General features: G+C 47.3%; 1 protein-coding gene across 5 annotated transcripts in view; it reads left to right on the top strand.

Moving 5' to 3' along the window:
* Positions 1–13158, top strand: part of TBC1D22A (TBC1 domain family member 22A) — a 343202-nt gene that overhangs the window by 88659 nt on the left and 241385 nt on the right. For all 5 annotated transcript variants that reach the window (XM_014864482.3, XM_044777626.2, XM_014864481.3 and 2 more), the window contains one exon: positions 3534–3604. In XM_014864482.3, the coding sequence (XP_014719968.1) occupies positions 3534–3604 (71 nt within the window). The remainder of the gene's footprint in view (positions 1–3533; positions 3605–13158) is intronic.

The raw sequence follows: 13158 nt of genomic DNA, 5'->3' as shown, positions 1-13158 counted from the left end.
TGTTTGTGCTCTTTATATATGAGTGATGTTAACCTTTTTATATTATATGGTGCATGTATTTTTCAAGTCATTTGTTGCTTTAACATTATAGTGTCTTTCACTGTTCAGTCACTTCAAACTTCTTTATAATTGTGAATCTTCTTATTTATAGTTTCTGAGATTTGTGTCTTCCTTAGGAAGGCCCTTCTCCCACCTGAAGACAGCAAAATATTCTCCTGTATTTTCCTGTGGTATTTTTTTCCTTTCTTTTCTCTATCTCTCACATACACTATTTAGATCTTCGGATCTTTAATTATCTAAAAATATGTTTGTGTGGTACGATACATGGTCTAATTTCCTTTTCTAAAGATAGATACTGTGTTTTATGGACATCATTGGTTGACTAACCCCCTGATTTGACATGCTATGTTTATCACAACTAAATACAGGTTTGATTTGAACCATTCATTCTGCTTCATTCTGTGACACTGATCTCTTTGTTTTAGTCTTGCTCTTAAAACCCTGTAGTCTTAATTTTGTAGCTCTGTCACATATTTCTTCTCTATTCATGCAAGTCCCTTTGCATTATTCTTTTTGGAAATTTTGTTGGCTGTTCTTGTGCATTTGCTCTTCTAGATGAACTTAGGAAGTTTCAGAACACATGCAGTATATCCCATTGGAATTTTGATTGGCTTTGCATTGAACTTAAAGATTTTTGAAAGTGATAATTGATAGCCTTATAATTTTGAGTCTTAGATCCGGGAATATATCATTTCAGAGTCCTTACTTTTATGTCCTAAATATCTGTTTGGTCATTGCTTTTCTTTTACTGTCACCATTCTAGCCACCATTACGTCTACACTGGCGTTCGTAAGCAGCCCATTAAGTGGTCTCCTTGTGATGCTGGCCCCTCTCTTCTGTTCTCCCCACTGTGGTCAAGGCTTTGTGTGAGCTCTTCCCTAGGCTTAGAATACCCCCCTTCCAGGCTCCCTCTTTACACTATTAATTCCTCCTCATGTGTAGCTCTTATCTCAGTCTCATTTCCTTGAGGAAACCTTCCTTAGCTAGGTAGGAATTCGCCATTTACAACGTCACTGCGCTCTGCTGGTTCTTCGGAGCACTGGGTCCAGTTGTAATTTTACATTCGCATGTCGTTGGAGTGGAGGGTGAGTTCTCAGAGCACAGGGCTGTGTGTGCTGTTGTTCCCTTTTGTGGTCCCCTCCTGCCAGCCCAGTGCCTACCCAGAGGGAGTGCTCCTTAAATGCTCGTTCACTTCAGTGAGCTTGGTGTTTTTCTCTGTTTCTTTATGTCTTTAAGTAAAACCTTACAGTTTTCTTCATGAGGTATTGTTCATTTGTTGTGAAACTTATGCCTGTGACAATTTTTATTTATTTTTTTGCCCGTAGAGAAAAGCTATTGATTTTTGAGTGTCCTTGTATCTGGCTGTCTTGCTGAGCTCAGAACCCTGGTTCCTCCTGTCTCCCAGTTCTACCTGCCTCTCTTTGTTGGCTTCCTCCTCAGGCTGGGTGGGCGCTGGGGGGCTGCTGCAGTCCCCAGCCTCACATCTGACCCGGGCAACCCTCAGAGGAAGCAGTGGAGGGCTGCCTCCTGAAGATTTCCCCGGAGCAAGGAGGAGCTTTCTCGGAAGCCCCAGCTAGTTTGCTCTCTCCTTCTCAGTGGCTCAAGTAGGGTCCCAGGCCCATTGCGGAATCAGTCCTGGTGGGGAGGGTGTGGCTTAGCTCTGTACCGACAAATCGGGCCCACCTTTGCAGGGCAGGGTGGGTTCAGCTTCCCGGGGGCTGCTGGGGGGTATGTGCACAACTGGAATTCTGCTAGAAAGGTGGAAGGGGCGAATGGCCCTGGGTGGAGTCTACGCCTGACACCCATCAGAATGGTCCTGTGGCTTTTCCCATCAACCCATCTTAATAAAGTTACAGATTTTGTGATTTGGAACCATGCTTTCATTCCTGGAGTGGATCCTACTTGCGTGCACTATTCTTTGAATACCTGGTTGTGTTTTGATCTGCTAAAATTTTATTTTGGACGTTTTTGTCTATATTCATAAGTAAGAGTTGTTTGTGTTACAAAGAGCCTTTTTAATAGTGGAAATTAGTGGAGTGGAAAGACCCTGGGAGATGACGGTCCCTTAGTTCCTGTGCCACCGTGGTCAAGTCCCCTAACCTGTCTGAGACTTTTCCTCAGTTACACAGTAGGATCACAGCCCTAACTCACTCAAGCTGTTTTGAGGATCAAATGAAATATTATACATGAAAGCTCTTTTTAAACATTAAAGCTTACACAAAGGCAGAACTTTGTTTCGTACGCAATATTCAGGATACCATTTTTGTGAGTTTCTTCCTTGAGGAGATGAGTTCAGAGAGCATTAACAAGTGAGATTTCTCTCGGCTTCCTCATAACCTGTAATCAGAAAACCAGCCTCCTGCAGTAGGAGAGGCTCGGGAACGTGATTGGTAAACATTACATTATTGGTGTGCAGATATTAGGTTCTTGCTTTTCATAATATCCTCAGGGAACTGGGGAAGATTTGATATGTTCTGAGATTGCTGTAAAATGTAAGTTATTGCCGTACTATCACCCAATTATTCTGTACTTATTTTACTTAGACTTTAGTAATTGGAAAAAGATTAGAAGTCAGGACTTTGTATTTTGTTGATTATGTTACCAAAGTCTTCTCTTTAATCATTTCTTTTATTCCTATTATTAATCATTAGCTGTGAGCTGTTAGAGGAACCTAATGGTGGATTCCGAACTTCAAGGAAAGAGATAATTGCTCAGTTTCAGTGGGATTGACTAAGCGTTGATACACCTACAATTGAAATGTATCTCCAGCCATTCAGGGCATGTGACTGAGACGCTGGGGGAGACACAGAAGGTCTGACGGAATTCAGGGGCCCTTATCCTACCCCTCCGTCCTGCTCTGTGCCTTCTCCTGCCTTCAGGAGGCTTGTATGAGTGTACCTTGAAGTCTCTGTTGTCCTTGGTGTGTATAACATGGTGACACCCTTATCAGTGCTGTATAAATGCAAGCTTGTCTCTAGGAGAAAACCACCTCATGTAGATATTCTTAAACAGTAAATGGTGAGAGTGAGACAGGATGAGGGAAAGAAAAGCTCATTAAGATGTTAAGTTGGGGAAAAGGCCTTCAGGAGAGAGAGAGTCACGGGAAAGGGGGAGAGAGCGAGCAATGGAGAGAAGGAAGTGAGAGGGAAGGCAGAGCGGTGGAAGGAAGCTGGTGTCCTCTGGACCTCACCTGTCCCAGGGTGGCTCTAGGGACACTGGGGATGCATTTAGCAAACATGGACTCTCTAAGATTTAAATGTAAGCAGGTGACATTTAGCTTTGGACAGAGTGGTAACTTCTCTTGTATATTGAGAAGAATCAATATCTGAAATTTTTATCACTTAGGTTCATTCTGGTTTCATTTAAGGGGCTCACTGCCTCTAATAACACTTGCGAAAGATGTTAAAGCACTGGGGGAAGTTTGCTCACTGTTTGTAAACCCTGTTTTTCCTTGTCTCTTTTTTTGTCAACAGAGGAATTGCGGAAGTTGAGCTGGTCCGGGATCCCTAAGCCAGTTCGTCCAATTACGTGGAAGCTGCTCTCAGTAAGTCTCTCTGGGCCTGCTCATCAGTGCCATGTTTCTCCTGTGAGGACAGGCACCCATCGTTGGGGCCAGGTGTGGCCCGCCAACTGTGCCCAGATGCACCTGGTCTTTGTTGCAGTGAGGGGCCTTTGCTGGGCTAAGGTGATATTTTTCATCCTTTGTTTAGTTTCAATCTGCGTTTGACAAGACTGGCAGAAAATGAGGATAAGTAATAATTTATGACAGCTGTGTTCTTTTTCTCTGATTTTATTATTTTTTGAAATCTTTGTAATATTTTCAAACGTGTGATATAGAAAGGTTCCAGCAGAGAAGATTGTTTCAACTCTGAGGATCAGTGGCAGGGACTATGTTTTGCCCAAGGTGGTGTTTTTTTAAATATTAGTAATGATGCTAGAGGGGAAAAAGGATGTTAGAGGTAGTTTGTGTTTCTGTTGTGGAGAGTGGAGTTCTGGCTTCCTTACCCCTCGAACTATGCTGCCCGACTGGGAGCCCCTCTGGAGAAGGTGGGGGGTGGTGGTGGTTATTGGTGCCTTCTCGTGTACTTACCTGGGGCTCAGCATGGTCCTGCTGGAAGTTTCAGGATAGTTTATAGACAGCTTCTTCTCTTTTCCTTTTATTATTATTATTTTTGGAGCTAAGTCAATAGGGAACTCTTAGTGTTTACTCTAAATTGGGTCTGACTTTCAGTATTTAAAAGACTCTTTCTTGCTAATGAGTCAATAAATTTGCAGCTCAGTACCTCGCAATCCTACTTGCAGATGCAGCTCTGAACAGTGAATATTGATTAATTAAATATTCTTTTGCAATTAAAATTAGACCTGCTGCAATTGCTGATGTTTTTGTTTGGATTTTTATTTTAAGTGGTTGCATCCAGTTTTCCAAATGTCCTCTAAGATAGGTTACAAGCTTTTCAGATTGAGTTGTAGGAAGTTTTGATGAAAACATCTTTAAGACCCTTTATTGGATTTTGTCTTTATTAAGGGTGTACTGCATCTGGGTGGAAAGTCTTTACATGAATTGTTTTGTCGTATTCTATTCCCTTTAGTTCTCAGTCCCTGTGGTCATGGTTTAAATATCCTGTATGTGCTGCACAGGGGTTGACTCAGAAAATGGGGGGTCTGGGGACTCAGCACACAGAGGAGCAGAAGCGAGGGTGACAGAAGCTCCCTTTGTTGGTTTGAATGGCAGGGATGGTGGAGGTGGGCAGAGTCTGTAGCCAGGAATACTGGGAACCGCCTTCTCAGGCACATTTGTTCATTTAACCATCACTGATTACAGGGGCCCTTTGCCCGGAGTCAGAGATGAATTAGACACCCACACAGCCATTAGGAGGGTTTGGTCAGGGGTGCAGTGCAGTCTAGGGGCCACATACTTGTGGGCTGTCCAGGATGCAAGCGGGAGCCGAGGGCGAGAGGAGTGCAGCACTGTGAGTGCCAAGGACAGGCCTCCTGGCCGGGAGATTCACTCCTTGGTCTACAGGGATGGAAAGTGGGAAGGAGGGAGAGAGGGACAGAGATGAATGTGACAGTTCTGGCCCTCTCTTGGGCTTGGGTTGACGAATAAGTAAAAAAAAAAAAAAACGTGTCAGGGTCAGTGAGCAAAGCCCATCCTTCCAAAAAGGGGACCCCAAGAAAGGGGGGGGAGTTCCAGGGCAGTGTAGACTCACGTGGATGTCAGGCAGGGCTTCTTAGTGAAGGTGGGATGCTTCTGTGGCATCTCAAAGGGTGTGCCAGTGTTCCCTGGGTGAGGGAGATGGGGTGGTCATATGACCTGGGGGCTGCAGTGGGGGTAGGGTGAGCAGGACCCAAGGCTGAGAGGAGCTGGCTCCCCAAGAAGCGGCAGGTTGACCACTTGAGTGAGGGAGGGGATTGGAAGCCAGGGTAGCTGGCGACTGGGGGAAGGCCAAGTGCTCAGGGCCCCGAGTGCATTGCTTGAGCTGCAACCTGCAGGATACAAGTGAGGGAGTGATGAGGGTGTTTTGGGAAGAGTAAAGCCAGGAGCCTCTTGAAAGATCCTTTGGTTGGTTCACGCATTCATTCAATCAGTATTTATTGAGCACTTTCTGTGTCTCAGGCACTGTGTTTGGTGCTGGGAAATAGTAGGGAAGGGAAAACGACCAAGTCCCCGTCCCTCACAAGCCTGCAGAAAAGAGACGAAGACCCTGCCTTTCTCTGTCTTCCCTCAGGACAGACCTGGGTCTTACTGCACGGAAAGGAGCCCGTTCTCTCGAGAGTCTGAGCCCCAGTGCCCTGCTCACCCTGGGCCTCTTCCTTTGCTTTTTCCTTTGTTTCACAAGCATGTTTTGAGTGCTTGCTGTGTGCCAGACCATGCACATGAGAGAGAGTCGGTGGAAGCAGTGGTCTCTGAGCGCATGAGCAGGTAGCTTGGGTCTAGAGTCATTCTTGACCAGTGTCTGGCTAGAGGAGGAAGAGTGGTGGTGGGCGTGAGAGGAGACTGCACCCAACTGCCTCTTGGAGGTGGATTAGAGCGAGGCCAGGGGAAATGGGAAGGGGAGGCGGGATCCAAGGCTGTGCGGGGGGACAGGAGGGACCCAGGCAGCTGGAGTGGGAAGCCAGTGTTGGGTCTCTGGAGCCCTACTCATTCATCCTTCAGGACGCACATTTAGGACTCCTAGGCCTTCATCCCACTCCGGGCCTGTGCTGACGAGCAGGGCTGTCATTCCAGCCTTCAAGGGCTCCCCATCTGCCCGCGGAGTGGAGCCCATGCACAGTCTTTCTGCATGGTGGTGTGTGCCTCGGCCGGTAACGGTGGGCTCTGGGCATCCAGAGGAAGCGAACCCACCGTTTTCAGGGTGCTAGTCACATGTGGGCGTGGACAGGTGGAAGGAGGTCAGAGTTGTGGGGGCCGTCATCGCTCGTCCTCTCATCCCTGACCCAGGAGCTTGCTTATGAGCCTCTCTCCTTGCCCTCTAGTTACTCCCAGGCACAATCAGCCCAGGCCTGTTTTCTGCAGTCGAAGATTTCGGGGAGCACAGTGATGGATGCTAACCACTCATCCCTGATTCAGAAGTGTTTTTCACTTGTCTGCCCTCGGCCAGGCCCTTTGCAAGGGCTGAGGTCACAAGGATATCTTGGAGAATGGAGGGGAGAGAACCCAGCAGGCACTTCAGAGAGAAGGGGTCTGTTAGGCTGCCTCACAGTCATTCTCTGAATCTGAGAGTCTCAGCCCAACTTCACAGTCCCCTCTCCTGGGGAGCTCTTGCGGATCCTGATGTCCGCGCCCACAAAGCAGTTTGGAGTCTTGGGCTGGGCTGCGGCATCGGCCTTTGTACCGACTCCAGCCTGCTGCGAAGCTTGTGGTCCACTGAGTGCCTACCCCAAGCCCCCAAGGAGAGAGGGCAGTAAGGGCGTGGCAGCTTCAGCTGCCCTCTTGACCTGTGGATTTGCATTCTGGGTACACATTAGTGTCCCCTGGGGAGCTTGGGAACTGGGTTTCTGAGGGGTTCTCAGGTGTGCTGAGGGTTGGGGGTTGCTGCTCTAGGATACTCTCTCCACGCAGGGCAGGGCATGCATGAGCCAGCTGTCCGCACACCTGGGCTGAGGTGCCTGGGTGGAGAGCGGGTTGGGCTTGACTTACCAAGAGCGTGTTGTCCCAGAGGGCTTGGCTAAGTGAGTGGGATGGGGTGGTTTGTCCCAGCCCACTCTGCTTCCAGGATCAAGAGCTTCAGAGTCGAACTCAGGATTGAGAAGAACTTACCATTTTGTCCAGTTTAAAAAGACAGCCGAAGCTGTTCTTGAATGTGAATCTGTTTAGACCTGGCAAACTAATGACCCCCCCTCCCATGTTCCTCATGTGTTATTAACATGATTTGGGGGCTTGTCGGGGAGTGCTGTTCTTAACTGATGAGTGGGCAATGCTCCTTTAGTGAAGAAAGATGAGAAATTGGCTCTCGTTGTTTATGGAGAACTAACATATACTCTAGTCTGGAACATATCATTAAACCACCATTAATGCTGTTTAACATTTAAATGCCATGTGGGGATGGCAGTAGCTTTTTAAAAATTACCACTATAGAAAATCGTATTTTTGGCTTTTTTAAATAACTATTTCAGAAACATCGAACAAAAACTAATTAAACATTTAACGTTTATGTTAGTGAGTAGAATGGTTAAAAATGAGAACTGAAACTCTGGTATAATCTTTTCTTCTTCTGATATATTGATGTGGTTTTGCACGTGAACCCAGTGGGAGGGAGCGATTTGATGTTTGTGTCACCGGGACAATTTCGATATAAGTATATGCATGCATTGTTTTACATTTATGATTAGTGTTTTTATAGCATGCTAATACAGCAATTAAGTTTTCTGTAGTTCTGTCATTTAAAATTCATTGCATACTTGAATATATTTCATTTGCATAATTTCTAGTCTTGCTTAATTATCTAAAGGCCTCAACTTGCACATGTGTGTTTTCCTTTAGGAATGGGAGTGTGAGGAGTATGTGTGGGGGGGTTTATTGCCTCTGTTCCCATTATGACATACTTGCCTTTCAGAATTTCTGTTTCGATAGGTTAAATTAAAATTTGGGGAATAGGGAGAGTTTCCGAGTACTTGTTCACTAAGAATCCTTGTTGTCACCATGTGCGACTGAGGTAAGCCTGTCCACACCATTCCTGGCTGAGACCCCTTGGTGGCCACACTGTCCTGGATTGAAGGCCAGGCCTGGCCCGGCCCACAGGGCCCACTGCCCCAGCCTCTCCACACGTCTCCACGCCCCTCATCTGCCAGGCTCTTTGGCCCTGCCCAGTGCTGACCTGGCCACGTGGCCTGCGCAGTCCTGCAGTTGTGGAGCCTTTCTAGGTGTCTGCTCTGTCTCTCCCTCTCCCTCTCCATCTTCTCCACCACCCGCATCAAACCTAACCCAGAACAGTGTGCTGACTAGTACTTAAGTTTTCACATGTTAGCTCAGGCATCTTCCTCCCTGGACCCTTCCTCCCTGGACCCAGGGCTGTGCCGCTCCTTGTGGGTATGATGGTATCATTGCACATCACACTGACTTCAGTCTTTCATTTGACAAATATTTATTGAGTATCTGTTGTGTGCCAAGCAATATCCTGAAACCTGGGGGGGATATCTGTGAACAGCAGTGGTGGAAAGTCCTGCCCCAGTGGAGCTTGCAGTCTGAGGGAGGGGACAAGCAGTGAACTTAGTGAGTGCATTTCATAGTATCTGAGATGGCGACAGGTGCTCCAGAAAAAACCTGGAGCAAGGCAGGAGGGATTCTGAAGGCGGGAGGCATGAAGTTGCTGTTTGAAGTCAGTGGTCACAGTGGCCTCATTGAGAAGGTGACGTTAGAGCAAGGACTTGAAGGAGGCGGGGACATGGCCATGCAGGTGTCTGGGGGAAGTGCGTTCGAGGTCGTTCATTCTTGATGAGGGATTTATTGATTCCAGTGTGGTGTCTGCCATTGAGATGCAGTGCAGACCAGACAGCCCCCACCCAAATGGAGCTGAGCTCTGACCATGAAGAGGGTGAGCAGCGGCATCAAGAAGTAGTGTCATTCTGGTGCTGATGCTGCAGAGGAAGAGTCGGTACTAACAAGAGGGTGCTGTTGTGGAAAGGCTGGCCTTGCCACCTTGTGCCCTTGAGCACAGACCTGAGAGAGAGTAGAAGCCAGCCCCACAGAGGTTGAGAGCGGGGGCGGTCAAACTTGCTCTGTAAAGGGCCAGGTGGTAAATGTTTTAGGCTTTGTAGTTCCTGTAGTCTTTGTTGCAGCTGCTCAGCTCTGCCCTGGTAGGAAGCAGCCATGAAGGAGCTATATACAGGAATGTGCACAGCACTGTTCCCGTAAAACTTTGTTTACAAAGGCACACTGTGGGCCGGATTCCACCTGTGGGTGGTAGTTTGTTGATCCCTGATCTAGAGATGTGAGTCGCAGGCAGAGGGGGCATAAGTTCAGAGAGAGGCCTTGAACCTAGAGGGGCTGGTGCGCCATGAGTGAGGGGAGCACCTGGCCCCTGGTCAGAGAGGTAGGAAGGGCCAGGCCAGGCAGGGCCAGGGAGGCTGGGGCAGGAGCATGAATAGAAGCTGTTGGAGGTTGTCTGGGGGGTGGGGTGTTAAGGTGGTCTGATCTTGCATTTCCACAGGGTCTCTTGCAGTTGTGGGGAGAAACGACTGTCGGGGTGGAGAAGAGGTCAGGGTCTGTGTCCACCAGCAGCTGGCTGCAGTCAGCATCTCTGCATCCTGGTGCTGAGCTGAGGGTCTGAGATACGCTTGGAGCTCAGTCAGTGAACAGTGTGTGTGTGTGTGTGTGTGTGTGTGTGTGTGTGTGTGTGTGTGTGTGTGTGTGTGTGTGTGTGAGATCCCACAGGGCAGGGACTTGTTCCCGAGTTTCAGTGAATTGAGCTGGATGCCCCTGAAAAGGGTGGGGTCTCAGATAAGGAGGTTGGAGTCACAGTGCTGGGCTCTGTTCAGTCTGCATCAAGTCCCTGTGACTGCACGTGCACTAGATTCCTGAGCCTGGAATCTGCCTAGGGATAATGTCAGCCTCCTGCTCTTGCCAGGAGTAAAGCCAGTACCGTGTGTAGCTCAGTGCTTGGTGAGGAGCTGTCCCTTCTCTTGCTGTGGCTGTGGCAATTTTAGGACAAAGAAAAAGAAGTAAACTTAAGTAATTGTTATTCTCCAAGACATGATAGAGACTTGAAATAGCAATGAGGTCAAAACAGGTGTGGTCAATGCCCACAGTTCCCAGACGGATGGTCTCTGAGCCATCTCTGACTGAGGAAGGAGTGCCTTTCGCTGGGAGCTGCCCAGCCCAGCTGTAGCTTGTACCCCCCACGGCAGGGGGAGGGCTGGGTACCCAACGGGAGGAGGGCGAGAACTCTTATGTTGGGTGATCCGTTGGCATATTCCAGATGGTGCTGGTTGAAGAGGACTAGTTCCGGAGATGCTCAGGTGGGTGGTTAATGGAATAGCACTGGAAGGCTCTTAGAGGCACGCCTGGCACTTCCTGTACACTTGGGGGCTGGTTATTACTTTTGTCACTCTTATAATTGTGTGAAGCGGTCTGCTCTTTGGGATATTAACATCCTTTTATTTGGCCAGAAAATAGAGTCAAGTGGGAATGACAGCCACGCCTTTCCTCGTAATGGGGACTCTGACCGTCTGACTCGTGTGTGTGCTTGTCAGCTGGACCGCTCTGGTGAATGTGCCCCTTTCCCGCCAGTTGTCATGAATGGGACGGGTGTTGGTGCAGGTGTTCTTCACGGGGCCCTCCTCCCTGTCGGTGAGGGTGGAGGGTGGGGACACCTGTGACAAGGCTGCTGGCGTGTAAATTGCCACACCTCCTGGCAGGGTTACTTGGAAACAAGGCATCGAGAACCTTAAATATATCCAATATCCCTTTGAGCTGACAGTTCCGTTGTAGGAAGTTTACCTCAGGAAAAATCAGACATTGTTCACTGCCACGTTTAGAATATTGACGATTGTAAATAGTCAAAATGTTCAGAAATTGGGGAAAGGCTAACTATAAAAACATAGAAAGACACGTGCTAGAAGGCTTTGTAGCCTTCAGGATCAATGTTTTGAGCAGGGGTAGCACACTTTTTCTGCGGAGGGCCAGATAGCAAATATTTTAGTGTGTATTTCAGTGAGTCACATGGTCTCTTTGGTGACCTCTCAGCTCTTCCGCTGTCGTGTTCAACGTGCAGAGTATGTAACAGACAGATGTGGCTGTGCTCCAGCAAAATCTTATTTACGAAAATGGGCAGTGGGCTGTAGTTTGCTATAGTAGAAAACTATAGTAGACCCCTATAGTGGAACAATACCTAATGACAGTGGGAATATGGTTATGATTTTAAAGTGAAATATATAAGCAAGGAATGTTGGATAAAGGAAATTTTCTTAAAAAGGACTAATTGTAGGGGCCAGCCCTATGGCCAAGTTCGCATGCTCTGCTTTGGCAGCCTAGGGTTTCACCGGTTCGGTTCCTGGGCGCAGGCATGGCACTGCTCATCAGGCCACATTGAGGTGGTGTCGCACATGCCACAACTGAAAATATACAACTATGTACTGGGGGGATTTGGGGAGAAAAAAGCAGGAAAAACAAAAAGATTGGCAACAGTTCTTAGCTCAGGTGCCAATCTTTAAAAAAAAGAAAAAAAAGGACTAATTGTAAAAGCTTAATAAATTGGGCTAAAGTTAGGAACTTCTCTTCATCAAAAGACATCATTAATAGGGAGAAAAGGCAAGTCACATGGGGGAGGAGAAGATATTACAACAGAGCCTACATGTGGACTAAGAGTCAGTAAGAAAAAGGCAGATGACCCAAGAGAAAAAGAGGACTGCGCTTGTTCGCGCACTGCACAGGGGATGACATCCGACGGCACCCACTGGTCTGCTGGGAAATTTGATGAAGACGGAGTTCTAATGATTCCACTGCAGACCCACCAGGATGGGTACAGTGAGAAGTTCAGCAGCACCACGTGTTGACAAGATGTGGCACAGCGGGTACTCTCATACACTTCCAACGGGAGTGTAATCACTTTGGAAAATTAGCAGAATCTATCAAAGATGTGCATATCCTGATAGTTCTGCTCCCAGGTGTATACCTAAAATCCGTGTCATGTGCTATAAAAGGCAGGTACAAGAATGTTTATAGCAAAGACTGGTAACAGCCCAAATGTCTGTTAACAGTAGAGTGGATTTTGTACATGGAAATATTATGCAATAGTGAAAATTAACTACTGTTACGTGTTACCAAATAAATAAAATTTCAAATGTAATATTGAGTAAAGCAAACAGCCAGACAGAGAAAATGATTCCATTTATGTGAAGTTCAGAAATAGGCAAATTTATCCCAGTGTCAGGGAGTCACCTCTGAGGAGGAGGAAAGGGATAGTGATTGGAGGCTCCCAAGGGGCCCTGAGACGTATTCAATTTGTGATAATTCACACACACTTTTTGGGCATTTGCGTACACACACACACACAAACACATGTACGTTATATTTCCATATGCGTTTATTAAAAAGTTTAAATGGTGTTATCCACATGTGTTAAAACAAATGTGTGAGTGTATGACTTTTTGTTTTTTTATTAAAGATTGGCACCTGAGCTAACAACTGTTGCCAATCTTTTTTTTTTTTCCTGCTTCCCCCCTCCACATCCCCCCAGTACATAGTTGTATATTTTAGTTGTGGATCCCTCCAGTTGTGGCATGTGGGACACCACCTCAGTGTGGCCTGACAAGCGGTGTCATGTCTGCGCTCTGGACTGAACCAGCAAAACCCTGGGCTGCCAAAGCAGAGCACTTGAACTTAACCACTCGGCCACGGGGCGGGCCCCGAGTATATGATTTGATACAGAATAGATGCTAATGGAAATACCTTAAGGAAAATAAAGGGAATGTATGTGCTGACACAACTGAAAAGATGTGGCTGGATTCATGCTGACTTCATTATCAAAGCCTGGCAACTCCAAGATCAGCTCTCCTTAAAGTCAGCTCTTCAGGGTGGGCCTGTGGCTCATAGTTCTTTGTGGTCACAGACTGGCTGCCACAGCGCCAGACTGCACGTTCTCTTTGATTTATAGGCAA

The sequence above is a fragment of the Equus asinus genome, chromosome 4 (assembly GCF_041296235.1).
Source record: "Equus asinus isolate D_3611 breed Donkey chromosome 4, EquAss-T2T_v2, whole genome shotgun sequence".
Taxonomy (NCBI): domain Eukaryota; kingdom Metazoa; phylum Chordata; class Mammalia; order Perissodactyla; family Equidae; genus Equus; species Equus asinus.
Note: the sequence above shows the minus strand (reverse complement) of the source record. Positions and strands in the feature narration are given on the sequence as shown.